The following is a 17,144-nucleotide window of genomic DNA, read 5'->3' on the forward strand; positions in this document are numbered from 1 at the left end:
AAAATTTCGTCATTGTATCTGCCCATTCAATTACTATATCTAGGTGGATCGATACTCTACTTAAATATACTATGTATGTATACTTAAGGGCTGGGAATTTGTTCCAAATACCTGATGTTTCTCTGGATCAAATTACAGGGGGGAAAAAAAAAAAAATGGAGCCTAAGTTCAAAAGAGGTGGCTCTGATAGCTGTTGATAATGTTATTGATTTTTTTGCCTTGTCAAGACACATGCTTATACAATACTCATTAATTTCTCTTACCAAAATGTTTACAAAGCAAGGTGACAATCAGAGTCTTTAAACTGACCTTTTGTAATAATGCAGTTTCAGCTCATTTCCATGCTTTTGAAACTTGCTCTATAACTTACTCAAAGTGATTCAGAAGAAAACAAAACTAACACCATCTTATCTCCCTAAAATATCTTAAAATTGAATAACGGCAGAGAACCCTGAAAACAAAATTGCCACAATTCCTCATCAGCAAACTTGTAATCTTATGAAGAGGTACTTAAGTAGGTGTCAGTTCAGCTTATATATATATATTTTTAATTTGCTGCTTGATATTGCATAAAGTTTCCAGTAAATTTCACTGAAATGTTCTTGAATGTTTAAATCTGAAATAAGTTAATTTTGTCAGAAAACCTACATTTTTTATTTTATTTTTAATTTTTTTTATTATTATTTATTTATTTATTTATTTATTTATTTGTAGTTCCTACCATAACATATACACAGTTTGGCTTATTTAGAATTGAATATACTCATGTAGTTATCATTAACTAACTATTCCTGAGGAACAACTTATGTCCCCTGCATTAGAGTTTTTCTGGTGAGTCATAATTACCACTGATGCCAAAACAATCAGTTTTTTCCAACTTGGAGTAAAATGTAAACTGAAGATCTAGGGTTCAAAGAGCAGTCATCAAACCTTTGCCCACAATTAGTCCAAAATTGCTACTTTTGAATGAACACTGGAAACTTCTGCAACTGATTTGTAACTGTGTGATCCCTAGGGAAACTGTTTATAACAAAGAAAATTGTCATAGCTTTACCGTCCTTTGCATAACATTACCATTTACTAAAGCTCTAGTAACAATGTGTCTTATGGTTATCTCTTTATGATTTTATTTAAATTCTAATACGTTCTCAGTGATCTAAATAGAGTTTATTTGCTATGCCTTCTCATAAACTACTGCCAACTTTGTTACAAAACGTTCTTTCCTTGATATTATAAGTGACAAAAATTTCCAGCAAAATATGTATTTTATTCTCCCTCTGGCTGAGAACAATCTGTCAAAACCAGAAAGAGTAACTATTACTATTTTTTTTCTAGAGCTAGACTTTTTCATATTCAAAACATTTTTAACACTAAACTAGATGGAAATATTACAGAGTTAAAAATAATTGCACAAAAATCACAATCATCTGTAAGAGAAGCAAGGTAAATTGGAATGGGAACTTTTTTTTTCAGTCTGTAGAACAGGTTAGGTGCTAACTGGCATTTCAGCACAAAATAATGAAAGCAAAGCTTTCATTTTATTTCAATAAAGGCCTAAAGCACTATGTAGCTCTATGACATTTGCTGGGAACAAAAGATTAACTATGTAGAGCAATGCTAATTTTTCAATTTTTTTATCCATCAAACCGATTAATGGAGAGTTTTCCATAGAAACTGCTGTTTAGAAGAAAACCTAAAAACACACAGAACAAAGATTAACTTTCCTTTGCATACACATCTGCACGAAATGCATAAACTCCCTCTTCAAAGTAAGTTTGAATTTTAGCAATTATACTAGTTTTAATCTTTGATATTTAAACCTATCCCACTCCTTTCTTTCATATGACTTGATACGCACTCTTAGAAGATCATATCAACTGTCTTTGTACTTACATTAGACAGATGTGCCAGTTCTATCTCTAGGAAAGAATCCGTAGTTTTAGGCTCAGGTCGTATAGTAACAACAATAATTTTTGAATTAACAACTGTGAAATTCCTGGGGAAAAATACAAAACAAAACAAAACAAGCATGTAAAAATTGAAGATTTAACTTTATAATCCTAAATGAGGTAGCTCGTATTACATTCAAAGAAGTGCCTCATGGGTATTTTACATGACTTTAGCTGTCAAATATTCATGGAGAAAATATATATTTTCAGAAATAGTAAAATCTGTCACTCGTTACCAACTGTACCTGACACAGTAAAGGCTGAAAAACAACAATGGTGGTAGAAATGGCAGACATTAAATTATGATTTACTAATTAGAAGTATGCATCAATGACACAGACATTCTGTCAACTTGTGAGTGCATATCATTCACTTAACTCAAAGTAGACCAACTAGTTACATCTTACAAGAGACAACCATTTTTCTTTCTAAGAGCTGTGTTGGACTTCTTTTCCACCTGTTAACTGTAAAATTTTGAAGATGGATGAGTGCAGTGGCAGAGCCTACAGCAGTACTGATTCTGCACTCCTGAGAAAAACTATTTGTTTCCAACTGTGAAAAATCATTGGTTTGGTATATGAGTGGGCAACTTCATCATCTAAATATATTTAAATAATAATCTTCAGTTTTCTTCTGACTGAAATCCCACAAAAATAAAATGAAATGAAATGAAATTAAATTAAATTAAATTAAAAAAAATAAAATCAGTCTTTCCTGGAGAAATCAGATTAGAACTGGTTTCATGTTACAGCACCAGTTTATTCAAAATAATATTTTTATGTGAATTTCTCTAATTCATAACGTATCTCACTTTTTACTTAAAACATGGATGAGAATGGCTATCTATCTAGGACAAATCTGGAAATTGTCAAGGTTATGCTAATACAGGTATAAAGATATGGTGATATAATGTTCACATTCTTTATAAACCCCTCAAGGCTTAAAACAACTGCCATTTATCAGACTCTTTACGGTGTTCCCTTTGAATATAATGCTGCATTCAATAGAGATGCACAGAAAGAAGAATAAAACCTTATAGAAAAGCATATTCACAGGCAGATGTTATCAAAGAACAAACTAGATATTTTAGATGTAACTATAAGTCACTATCAATATTCTTATACTTTTTTTTTTTTTTAATTACTTATTTTCCCTAGAGAAAAGGTATTTTAGAGAGGATTCCATACTGCTGGATCATTGAAATAGGAATTGACATGTCTACAGTAATAGAAAGTTAACTCAGCAGACAGCACAAGGAGTGAAACGATTCTTCTGGGAAAAATTATGAATTCTAGTCAAATTTTACTTAGCTAAATCAAATAATGGAAATATAATGGATGTCATTTTCTACTTTCTTTAATTCTTATATCTTCACATTGGTTGTACTGTAAGAACTCACATAGTATTGACAAAAAATGTATCTCTCTAGCAGACTAACATTTAATGTTTGGCAAACTTTCACAGCATTCTGTACAGATGCAGTAATGGTTGCTCCTTAACATACATACAGTAACTGCATACCTATAAAAATTCCCAAGAAAAGAATAATTAAAACCAATAAAACTCCACATAAACACAAAATTTATTTTCTCTAGCAGACCATGACAGGTAGCAGTAAGGTTTACTAGACATTAAAAGATTTTGTCTATTTTGGAAATTCACATAAGCTAGAGTAAATACTAATATCAACTAATTGGTTCATGGTACAACTTTGTTATTGATAAAAGTTTCCTTGCTGTATCTAGTTTTGTTGTGGTTCTGATGGTTCTAGCGTGGGATCCAAAAGAGCACTTTAGATGCAAAGTGTAGTCTAGGAACATTAAATTTGCCCTGATCTCATTAAAAACCCTACCTAACCATTTAGTTTCTCAAAAATCCCTGCATCAGAAAATACATATAACTAGCTCTATTGCTATGATGTCTGCTTCACTCACTGCTATTCTACCTGGGCTGAAAGCCTCATTTTATATCTCATATTATCTGTTTAGTTTGTCGCTGGAAGAATGTGATCTGGCACGTATATGCTAAACCCACATAACACATGAGATGATACAGAATTGGGCTCAAAGCACTTCAGTCACAACAATTTATCTCGAAACCACTAGAGCACTGCCAGTGGTATTTTTATTGAAGACCATTTTTACAAACTGCTTAGTGCTGAGAAAAATTACCCTGTAATTTAAATAATCAGATTGTACAAAACTTCCTGAGAGGTGCAATATGTGGGTCTCAATCCCTCTCTTTTGGGAATGGCATAGAATCTATTTCACACTTCCTGAGCAAGCACAACATGGAGACCAACTTCACCACTGTCTTTTTCTCCTTCATCAAAAAAATCTATCTGTAATGAGAAATGAACTTGAACAGGATGTTGTCCTGTTGGCTCTCCAGAAAGGCACACATCAGGGTGAAGTTTTGAAATTTATTACTGAGAAAATATATTAAATTTGACAGGAACTGTAGTTGAGTAAATCCTTGAAGTTTCAAGATAACAAAGATTATCTTGAGCAAAGTCTTAGGAAGAACTTCCAAAGCTGCCTCCCTTGTGTTTTTCATATCTGAATTAATAACAATATTAATAAAATTTTATTACTTAGCTTTTTTTCTGTCAGGGTATATATCCTGAGGGTATTTTTTATATCAGGGTATACATATTTGTTCTATGTGACAGTGATATGAAATTCAAATTTTCTTTTCTTTTAGGAATGACTCTGTGCTGCCCAAGAAAAAATGAACTTATGAATAAGGTATGTTGCTTTCTCAACACAATATGAAGGAAATTATGGTTCATTGTGTGAATATTATATTTATTACAGAAGTAATACAGATTCTATAGCAGTAATGCTATGCAGTAAATTCTTTTTGAGGTACTCCTTAGGTCCAGTACAATGGCTGACATAAGAAAGTGTAAAGGCCTTTTTAAATGTACAGCATAGAAAGGAGGATGTTAGGAATGATGGTTCATGTGGGAAAACAGAACATATCAGTGAATTACAGCAGGAAAAGTAAGGTGGTTGTGTAAGTGTCAGGAAAAAGTTTTACTACAGTAGATTCATTGATTATTTATTTGTTCTTATTTCTAGGAAGAAAAATTAAAAGCTATCTTACTGTATAGCAACATCCAGTATATTCCTTCAGAGTGCTCAAGAAAAGAATTATAACTACAGTGATTATATTTTTGCATATTTTACTGGGAATCAATTTTTTTTTTTTTTTAATCTAACAATGTTATTTACATGTTCAGGGATATAAATATACGGAAATAAGAGGTACCTCATTATACTCAAAATATTCAATATTTCAATATCAAGAAAATATCTGTATTACATTACAATAAAAGAGCAAGTAGAAAAAAATGGAATTTGTTATTTCTGCATGGAAAGAAAATAATAATTATATTTTTGTTAGGAAGAATAAAGTATTTTTCTTCTTCTTTCCTGGCCTTCTGTGTTAAATAGTCCTAGCAAAATTATTTTAATAATCTACATATATCACTTGAATTAATGACTTTTCCCAAAAAGTTTTAGATTAATATAATTGTCAACTTCTCATCACATACTGTGTATACAAGGCTTATTGTTAACAGATTCTATGCCACTCAAAACAAGAAAAATCAAGTCCATGTGCTAAAACAGTTGATTTTGGAGCTTGTGAAATGTATTGTATAGCACATCTCATATAATGTAATCTTCATTTTATTCACAGAACTCCTGTCATGTATCAGATGGGAACTCTGTGGTTAGGTGTGCTTCAAAAGATTTCTTCTAAATATATATAATGATATTCCGATATGTTTATTTTATTCTATTTACTTATTAAGTAGACAAATTCCTTCAAAAAATGCATTCACTTTCATTCTTCAAAGTCCTGGTATTAATCAATACATGGGAATGGACCACCACTAATATTTTGAAAACTATGGAAAGTAGATTTAATTCCATCAAACTTTTACTTTGCTCCCAGTCTAACTCCTCTTAAAAGAGACTGAAATCCCTCTTAAAAGAGACTGAAGTGCTATTGCTTTCAGGATGTTTAACTGCAGCCAGTAGAAGTTACCTTTTTTATCATGTTCTTAAGGTGTAAGGTGTAAGATTGTATTAAGGCCCTTGAACTCAAACACAAGCCCATCTTAATTTATCTTGGTTCACTTTTCTGTCCATCTTCATTTCTAGCATTAGCAAATTGTCATTTTACTTAGAGCAGTATCACATGTTCAAAATGGCTTTTTGTTGTTGTTTTTTTTAATTTACACGTTGTGAACAGCTATCATATTTCTAGGCATCGTACAAAACCCCCCCGCCCAAAAATAGATAATATTAACTAACTTAATAGATAATATAACTAACTTAAACTAATTTTGCTCTATACATAGTGCTACTGAAGTATTTCACTATATTCAGCATTAATATAGTTACAATATTACATTTATTGATATTAAATAATATTACTATAAGTAATAATAAATGTTGGGTAATATCTTTCATTTCAAAATATAAGCAAAAAATAATAATACTTTTTCCAAACACAGAGGTGTGGATGTGGATTGTATGGCAGCCTCCTCTTCATGCATGTTTTTGAATAAGTGTAAAATGATAAAGCACCCTATCACAAAGATTCCTAAAAAAACTGCATTGTAATTCTGTTTTTTTTTTTCTGAAAAGTCTAATGGTGCAACAAATTCAGCACTAAACATGGTTGCCACTTTTTTTCCAAATCAGAGTTATTTTTGAATGAATACTAAAATGGTTTGAATGCATCAAAATGGATAGGAATTGTGCAGTCCATGAAGTACTATTTTAAGGTCATAAGATCAAATTTTGAATACGATCACTATGGGCAAAGTAATCCACTATGATACTCTTCCTGATGAGGTAAGAGATGTAAACTGCAAAAGTGTTACTGTAATTTCATTATAAATATTAAAGAAGTAGAGGGTAGTACTGAGGTGCTACACTCCTACAAAAAGATGAGATTCTGGGTACCCAGGGTGTTGATTTTTTTTTCATTATAGATTAATCATGACTTTTATCTCTTATTCATGCACGTAAGAGAAAGTAATAGTGCTCATTTCCTTTTCTTGGGCAACTGAGAATTGGATTCAAATAATACTGAACATATTCAGAGGCAAAGTGGGATATCTTCATATTTGAGTTTCTAAAGACTTCATTTATGAATATATACACTTAGATTATTAGACCATTTTGCTTTAGAAGCTCACAAAACCTCTCTATGAACTGAATTGTACAGGGAAATGGTCAATTTTGCTGTAGAAATCAGCAACCAGATGAAAGTAGAACAGATACTTGGGGTACTACTGATTCCAGTGAAAACACAAAAAGGCTTAAAATCTCAATTTTCTTATGGATGAAATAAATGCAAGGAATAGCTCTTCATATAAGTGAATATATAGTATCTGAAAGTTCACACTCATTTTCTTTAAATCAAAACCACTGGCCTTTATATGCGGAAAAGGCATCATTGTGGTTTAGAGTTTACACTGCAAAGGTTTGAAAGGTACTTGGGTACATGGCCACCTCACTGCTTTTTTAGGACTGGCAGAATTTCTCCAAAGTCTGCCAAAAAGGGCTAAATATGATAGCCCTTGGTTTTGTTTTTCTAATAAGGAGCTAATTCCAGGGACTGGCACAGCAAATGCAAAGTGCTTACTGATATTTCAGAAATGGATGAGCTGTCACTGTGCCCTAGGCATAAATAGCTCTTGCCAGCACTCCCAGGCTGCTAGGTGTCCTGCCTGGACACCACTCTTCACACTGTACTCTGCTGCAGGGAGATTTCTATCCCTAACATTGCAGCCATTCAGTACACAGCACATTGCAACCTTACTGAGAAGTTGTGTTGTTTTTTGTTTCCTTGTTTGTTTATCTTAGTTTTTTTTTTTTTTTTGTCAAATTACATTCAAAGACAACACTTTTGGTTTTCCAACCTTTGTTTCAACTCCTGAAGTTTTTATGAAATAGAATAGGAAAAGGTGATCCTTTTCCATTAGATGGTTTTCTAATTATTATCCTTTCTATTGTGACTTCATTAACACTTGCTGTAGTGTGACAAAATATAAAATTTTACTGTTAAAAAGACGTTAGTAGATCAATGAAGCACACAAGTAGTAACCAGATTAACAGTAGCGTGAAGTACATGTGGCCTGAGCCACATATTGAAGGGAATGTTTCTTTTTTAAGCTTAATGTAGATTAAATAAAACAGAAATGAATACACTTCGTTAAAAAAACTTATCTCTATAATACAAACAACCAATACAAACAACCATGAAGGAAACATGATATTTACATATATATTTCAAATAATTATAGAAAAAAAAATCCCATAATACCCTTGCACAAATGGTAATGGCAGTTTGCATTTATCCATAAATGTAATGTAGTTATGCTAATTAATAGTGCATTTGTGGTTATATAGTTGCTTACCTCAAAGTTGGCAAAATGAGTTCTAAATTTTTGTACAGCACTGCTCCAAGTACAAATACAGTTGATTCATCTAGTTCTAAAAAGGGTAAGGAAAAAAGATTTTAAAATACTCTTTCCCAGCCTTGATGAGCATAAAAAAACTCCTGAATATCGTTTATCTTTCCAGTAAAAACTGTATTTTAAATAAACTACCATAAATTTGAATTATATCCTAGAATCCGTTCATAAAGATGTTACACTGTCAGAAATATATCAAAAGATTTAAACATTGAAAATCACATTTTCAAAAATCTATCACTGTGTACTGACATCCATGCTAGTTCATCTACTTTTATAATGAAGTGTCCTCAAAGGTTGTCTTTAACATTTAATATGTAGCAAGTAAATTTTCTAAAGTCAAAGGTATACACTGCAATGGCTTTTGTAAGTTGCATTAGAAGCTGGGGTAATTTCCCTGCTAACCATTATTTGGTAAAAGTTATGTCATTTGTTGGAATGGTCCAGACTGCTGGGATGGAACAGAATCAGAAAGCTCACAAGTGCTGTGCTTCAGGCCTTTTTGAGCGACCACAAGTACAATCCAATCTCTTGGATTTCTTCAGCACTTTCTGCTCGGATTAAGAAATTAAATTCCATCCTTTCCCTCTGGAATAATATGTTTCTCTTATAAAACAACTTCCACATTATACAGGAGTCCTATGAGACAAAGACCCTGAGTACCCTTGTTGAAGTCAACACAAAATTAACATGCTGATACGCTTCTTTACCTGTTGACATAGGGGTGAATATATTTTTTGGAATGACAACCCTATCTTCTGAGTTCCTTGCCCAATCAACCATTCCTTTTCTTCCTTTCATGGGGAAATTGATGTCAGTTAGAACAGACGCAGCAGGAAGCTTCTGAATGCTAGCCACTAGAAGGAGAAATCAAATAAAATTGTTTCATACTTTAAAGCATCAAAAAGTGATAAAAGTAAAGCAATAAAAAATATTCAATAAGACATTTCAAGTAAAGTAGGAATTTGTAGGACATTAACCATCATTGAAAGTGTCATTTTCTGTATATTATGCAGTTCTATTACAGATTAACTATCATAGAATCATAGAATCATGTGATTTGTATGGGACCCTTAAAGGTATCTAGTCCAACTCCCCTGCAACAAACAGGGACACCTATAGCTAGATCAGGTTCCTTAGAGCCCCCTCCAGTCAGACCTTGAATGCCTCCAGGGATGGGGTATCTACCACTTCTCTAGGTAACATGTGTCACTACCCTCATTACAGAAAACATTTTCCTTATATCCAAACTCTTTTCTTTGAAACCATTTCCCCGTGTCCTATCACAACAGACCCTGCTAGAGTCTACCCCTGTCTTTCTTATAGCCCCCCTTTAGGTACTGAAAAGCTGCTCTCAGGTCTCTTTGACATAATTATGTTGCATTGATACTATTACTTGCCAGCTAGATTCTCCTCTTAACAGGGAGTATTAAATGTACTTGCTTCTACTATGGGATTCATGTTAGGACACAGTTGTATCTGCAGAGTAAATTCTAAAATGATTAAATGTGACAGTAAAAGGAGGATGATGCTGCAAATTGCTTTGGGAAACAAATCTTCTAGATGCAGGATAATGAAGCAATAACAGAGCCTTTATTCCCTATACAGGCACAATTTCAAGACAGATCCATTAAGGAGAACCACATATTAAAAGACCTCATTGTTTCCACATAAATGAGAATATTGCAGTGAAGCACTTGATTTCTTTTCCTTAAAAGAACAATTCCCATTCTGAATTCTTAATTATATTTTTTTCATCAAAAACTCCAAATCTTCCAAACAACGGTACTAATATATTTGTAATAGATACAGAAATACAGAAGAAAGGTATTAAATCATATAATGGGCAATCTGGAATTTTATTTACTCATTCTCATTTTCCTTGCTTTCTAACTCAACTATTATCTGGAAATCACTTTTAGCTTTGCTGTGAAATCTAAGTATAGATTCCATGGCAACACTGCCAGTGTCTAGCAAGACTCCAACTACTTTTAAGGAACTGACAAGGCTGAATGACTTTATGTGCACTGAGAGATGACAAACAACACCTTTGGAGTCCTAGCCTTTTTCTTAATGTAAACCATGTTGATAATTTCCTGTGTAATGCTCATCCTAATCAATTTATGATGAGGCTAATACAGTTGGAAGAGTTTGAACATCAGAACATCAGAACTGTACTTTGATCCATGTAACGATTTTTCTCCCAGGATTAACTTTAAAGACAATAGGGACAACTGTAAAAGCAAGCAGAAGAGCAAAATTGAAGTAGAAAACCATTAGGTGTCTCATCAGTGGATTTCATTTGAAAGGAAACTGTAATTCATATCCAAGGAAAGAGCAAAATTAAGATGTTAACAATATTAACTCTGCAAACGTATTTCTTGGTAACTGAATCTTAGTTTCAAATTAAACTGGTTATGCATTATAGAATACCATCAGTAAGGTGGTACTTAAAGTTATTTCAGGCTTTCCATTATAAAACTATCATCCGAGCTTTACAACACTAGGTACAATGCCTGCTGGGCTAAAATTGGCAAATACATTCCCTGCTCTCAAGGGATGCTTAGTCTTCTGAAATTTCAGGTGTTATGTGAAGGGCGAAGAGATCAGATGTTTCCAAATTACTGGGGCATAAAATGGATTGCATGTTTTCACACACAACCAATGGATATACAGTATATTAACATTGTAAAAATGGATTTTTTCCATGGTTCCTAAAATATAATCAGATATTTATTTTATTTTCCACATAAATAAAATTAAACTCACAGTTTTCAGCTTTCAAAATTAAAAAAAGCCTACATAGGACAACGTATGTATAATATTTGCAAACTCTTTATCTGTATATTTACCTATCTGGTTATTTAATTAGCTAGTAAAGCCTCAATATTTCATCTACATTTCAGATGACAGTTCTTTTTACTGACACAGGAAATCAGTGTTATTCAACGGAATTCACTTTGTATAACAGAAAAGTACTTTAGAGCTGGATAAATGGTAAGACTTCAAGACAGTATGTCTCTGGACTCTGTCTACTTATTTATAAGAGGCACATTCATTTTGGTGCCTAAGTACTCAGAACTAAAGATTCCAAAATATTTGTTAATAATTAATTGATACACACAACCTAAGCATTTGACTTATGACTCATATGACATAAATATGTATGTACAATTCTTTTCATATTTCAGATAAGTTTTTCTTCTGCTCACAGTCAGAAACCAGCTAAATAAAAGTGTCTTTATTTTCACAGAGGATACCACCATAATACCTTGAACACTTTGGCTTTTTTTTTTTTTTTTTTGTATACTTTTGTGTAGAGACTGTATTTAGCACACAAAACAATAACTGAAACTGATTTACCAAAATGCTTGCTCTCCATCCTGCAAAGACTGTCTTGATAGATCCACATAAGATTATCAGGTCATTCTTTAGCCACTTTGTTGAATGATTCTAAGAGTATGCGCCTAATAATTTTAAATACGACACTGAACTTTGAAAGATAATTTAGTGGGCTCTTAAGTAGAGGCAACTAATTCAGCCCAGGAGAATACATGAAGAAATCTAAATCTCATCTGAAAGAGATCTTGAAGCATGACCTCTGAATCTGTATTTACATTGTATAAAGTGACTTTGCTGTTCTCAAACTCAGTCTAAACAGCATGAAGGACTTCTTTACAGTGTGGCTGACAGAAGACTGGCACAGGTTGCACAGAGAGTCTGTGAAGTTTCTTTCTTGGACATCTCCAAAAGTTGCCTGGCCACGGTCCTGGGCCCCCTGTTCTGGGTGTCCCTGCTTGAGCAGGCACTGGGCCAGATGGACCCATAAGTTCTTCCAAACTTAACTAGTCTGTGATTCTCTAACTCAGTTTTAATCTGCAGTATGAAAATAATTATTTACTTTGTTAAGAACATGAAAATCAGCAAGCCTTCTAGAGAAGAATGCATGTAATTCAGGTGCCAAGTCATTTACATGTCAGCAGCTAAAATGTCAGTTTGTTCCACGAATGTCATACATAGATATTAAGACAGAATGACGTCATTCATTTTATACTTCATTGTACTCATTTTATGTTAGGCTTGTATTAGAAAAGTCTGTTTGAAGTACTGGACTTTGAATGGTTCAGTTCTGCAATAAACAAACAAGCATATTACTTCCCATTTTTAGGAAAACAAAAGTAAAACATATTTTCTAAGATTATCTTAACAAAATATCATGTCCTGAATGTGCGAGACATAATACTAACTGATCAGGCCATTTTCAGGCACTGAAATTTTAGCTTCTTTATACAACACGGAATTTGTATGCTTGTGGAAGTAATTAGAACACTAGCAGAATTAAGTATTAAAGTGGAAAAAAAATTAAAAATAGAAGAAAAAAGGAAACAGAAGAAAATGAACTAAGCACAAGATGAAGAAAATTTACATTTTCATTTGAGTAAAAGGAATTTAAATATCAAAATATCCCACATACATCATCTACAGCATACATTATTCTCTCATCCAAAAACATATTTCAGTTATTGATGTAACTTGTATTGAATCTGGTACTGCACTACAATACTGAAAATTCTTGTTAGTTTTTTATTTATACTGTGGCATTTCCTATGATTTTCCAGATACTGCTCTCAAAACAAACAAACAAAATGCAGTCAAGAGCTTCCACTAGTTTGGAGAAATTCTTTACTTTTGAATTAACTTTAGCTTGAAATAATAAGAAATATATATATATATATATATATATATATATATATATATATATATATATATATAAAGCCACAGGGCTTTTGGTGGGAGAAGATTTAGAAACAGAAAGTTTTTATGTAGAGAAATATATTTAAGGCAGAAATATATTGCATTATTTCACTTTCTGAATAGTCTCTCTTATTTTGGCCCTTATATACCTTTAACTACAATTCACATATGATTTCTCAAGGTAAGAAAAAATTGTAGAAAATAGGAATTTAATAACTAAAATGTCTATATTCATTAACTGAAGAATTTAGGAAGTAGAATTTAATCTGTTTTCAAGAAGCAATATCACCTTAGTACTGAATACACCTACCATAAGTTATAATGCAGGCAAAATAGCCAGTCTTTTTAGAATTCCACGAATATTCATTTGATGCATATTGGTATAAATAATAAGACATTGGTTCAGTTACACATAAGTACACATACATATTTGATAATTTCATGGTAATTTTTGATTCAGATAAATATTAATTCCAAGTATCACAGAATCATAGAATTATTGGAGTTGAAAGGGACCCTTAAAAGTCATCTAGTCCAACTCCTCTGCAATTGAGCATTTAGAAAAGTCGAGGTCATCACACAACAGGTTCTCATTTTTTAGACACAAGATACAATGCCCTTCTGGGAAAAATACTGCTAAATTTATTTCTGGGTAAAATAGTAATGAATAGAACTGTCATTGTCACAGAGGCTTGCGACAGAGAGCATGAGAAGATTTTTTGTATGTGTTAAAATTCATAATACTGAGTATTTCTGCAAACCTCTCTATTAAGGCTCAATTAGAATTATACATTTCAGAATTTTTCTGTTGACCTAAAATGTAAAATATTTGTTTGTCTGTTTAAAAAATAAACAAACTCATTCAAGTCAGTTCATGCTGGACACACAGAGAACAAAGTTTTGCCTGGCTTATTATCAAAGCTGCAGAAGGACGTATTAAAGATGATATCTATATCAGATTTATTCTATCCAATGAAACCTCTTCATTTTAAATATGTTCTTCAACAAACACAAATCATGAAACTCTCTTCTCAAGGAGACCAATTTGAGGATCTCCAGATTTTCTACAGACCCCTGCATCTAAGTTGGCTTGATGATCTCCCTTAAAATCCTTCCCTAGTTACACAGATAAATCCACTACTTACCACACATGAAATCATATATCCAACAGGTCTATGGTGATATTGTATCCTGTGCATGCTTATAAGAACAACCAAGTAATTTTCACTCTGCAAATAATACTCATGAAATTCCCCTACAGTGAATCAAAATCTAACAGTGATCAGAAAAGCACTCTTAAAGAACTTAAGATGTAACGTCATTTCCTAAGATTAACAACACCAGAATGATCTCTTTTTGAATTAGAATCTTATCATGACCTGCTGCTCTACAAGCAGGGAAATAAGGGAGCCCCTAGAAGACTGTTATGCACTTATCTCCCTAGTGGTCATCAGCCAATAGCAGCTATCCATTCTGTAGCAAGACACAGAACTGGTGTAGGGAGAACTAGAAGTAGACGTATCAAAGACATTTTCATTAACGGGGCATGAGTTCTGCAGGCAGTTCTTCCCTTGATGTCAAGCAAACTGCTTTCAATGAGAATACTGTTTGAAGGTTAAGAATAACGTTACTTATTAATCAAGAAGATACCTTAACAGTGTCTTCTAAAAATTTCCTTTTGGTATTCCATAGAAAATGCAATAGGAAATACCCTTTTCATTCCAAAATGACACATTTGAGTATGACAAGAACTACAAAGAATTATTGAACTCATTTCTGTTTTAAGTTTGCAAACAACTTCAGTCAATCAAGAAATACAAAAAATAAGTAACACATACTGACACTTACATAATAGTATGAGATCTGAATATATATCCAACAGTCTGTAACAAATGCCAGCAGTAAGCTACCATATCAAGAATATGATCAGTATAACACTTAGAACAGGCTAGAAAGCAATGATCAGGATACATTTAATAAACTCAGTTCTTTTCTGCCACTTTTGTAACTAAATTAAAAACAAAACAAAGCAAAACAAAACAAAAAGCAGAATATTTTAATAGGTAGTAAATGAGCATTTTCTTTTGCTTTTGTATACAACTGTTGTTTGATACCAACTTCCGTATTTTAGAAATAACTGTAGAGTATTCTAAAGATTCATGAAATATCACATATGCGGATGAAGTCCCTTGAGTGGCTTCTGATTGCAAATTTGTTATGATGAAAAATCAAGTTTGGTAAAGCTGAAAGAGGTAAAACAAAAGATTATAATTTTTTTTTTCCAAATGTTTTGTTGTTCCAAGACTGGAACAATAAAAGCTTTCTTCAAACAAAAACAAAAACCACAGATGACTCTATATAATATATATATATGGGATATATATAAGATAGAAGTTCAGTTCCATAGAAAGTGATAGCATATGAAAATCATATTATCATAGAATTTGGCCATAATCAAAATGCAACTTCCTCATGTCTCCATAAGAAAAAAAAAATGGCATTGTAATAGTATAATCACGGTTACCATTCACTTACTGTTAATGCTTGTGCTAAGATGAATGTGACTATTTGTAGCTGGCCAGCATGCTACACAGAGAACAGAAGCACATTTAAATTTGCAAATTTGAGTCACAAGACTAGTGAAAATTTAAAAGTTTTTCTTTGAGTAGTCAGAAGAAATTGTGTTCTTATAGTAAAATGAATGCTTCCTGAAATGTTTGGTTACTTGGTGAAAAGTTTTAAGGTAGAAAGCTGTATTTCATTAACTAGAAGGCAATTTTGCCTTCTATGAGTAATTCTGAGGAAGATGAAGACATGAACAGCCAAAGAGACCCATAGTCAAATCCAAGGTAGTCTGTATATCTAAGAGTTTTATTATTTTTCATTTCCCTTAGTATTACTCTATATTCATGTGACTAAGACTAAGGTCTCCCATAGCAACTCCTGTTTGTCAGAGGGTATTTTGCAATGTAAAGAAAGAATAAAGCCAGACAGAAGATGGAGATTAATGTAGAAGATATCACATGTAAATTGATGACTTCTAATGTTACAGACATAAAGATTAGAACCATGGTGAGGGGGCTAGGGCAGCTGAAGCATTATTTTAGATTGAGTGTGTAGGGAGGGTGTAGAAACCAAGCATTTTTCAATCACTGTTAGAAGAAAAAAATGTAACTGTTAGTAATTCTAGCTGATAACAAGGGAAAAGAGAATGAGATTGAAGATAATGTTAAAGTAAGAGGGCTCAAAAGAAGGGAAGGGTAATGAAGATGTCATTGAGATGGAAGAGTAGTAGAAGGAGGGAGACCATATAAATGTTTATTTATCATGTTTACTGATGATTAGATATCCACTAAGGTCTCTTACAAATGTAGGCAGAGATGACATTACAGAGGACAAGAAATCAGTCAGGGGGTAGGGACAGTAGATATGAAAAGTGATTAGAAGGGAATTGACAAAAATATTCTCACAATATTACATTGCTTGGGGAGATGAAAAGCAGAGGTAGAATGATTGCTTCCCAGAAACAGCAAATTGAAGCAAAGGAAAGATGGCCACTGCCTAACCTCTAGGGAAATGACAACCAAACCCTAATCCATTCAGAGATATAGAAAGATGTGAACTAACTTACACAGGATATTGAAAGGTAATATGAGATGTGATTTCTTGTGCATGGAGCTAGACTTGATGTATAATAGCCACACAAAAGGAAACTAAATAAAAGCATGTGAATCAATAGTTGTCTATAATCACAGCTTTTTGTAGCAGATTGAACATGGATTTTTTTTTTTTTAACTGAACAGCCTTTTTTATCATACAAAGTGAAATCATTAAGAACTTTCAGATACAAATATAAGCATATTGAAATTGAGAGAATTGTAAATTCTTTTGGCATAGAATGTCAGAGAATTAATTTCATGGAAGTGTCTGTTGAATCCTAA

The 17,144-nt window shown here is 32.6% G+C and overlaps 1 protein-coding gene across 5 annotated transcripts in view; it reads right to left on the bottom strand.

The window, feature by feature from the left end:
* Positions 1–17,144, bottom strand: part of ADGRB3 (adhesion G protein-coupled receptor B3) — a 458,877-nt gene that overhangs the window by 180,241 nt on the left and 261,492 nt on the right. For all 5 annotated transcript variants that reach the window (XM_085217833.1, XM_085217831.1, XM_085217832.1 and 2 more), the window contains 3 exons: positions 9,159–9,305; positions 8,392–8,467; positions 1,894–1,996 (listed from right to left, as the gene is read on the bottom strand). In XM_085217833.1, the coding sequence (XP_085073959.1) occupies positions 1,894–1,996; positions 8,392–8,467; positions 9,159–9,305 (326 nt within the window). The remainder of the gene's footprint in view (positions 1–1,893; positions 1,997–8,391; positions 8,468–9,158; positions 9,306–17,144) is intronic.

The sequence above is a fragment of the Meleagris gallopavo genome, chromosome 2, assembly GCF_905368555.1.
Source record: "Meleagris gallopavo chromosome 2, MGAL_WU_HG_1.1, whole genome shotgun sequence".
Lineage (NCBI taxonomy): Eukaryota > Metazoa > Chordata > Aves > Galliformes > Phasianidae > Meleagris > Meleagris gallopavo.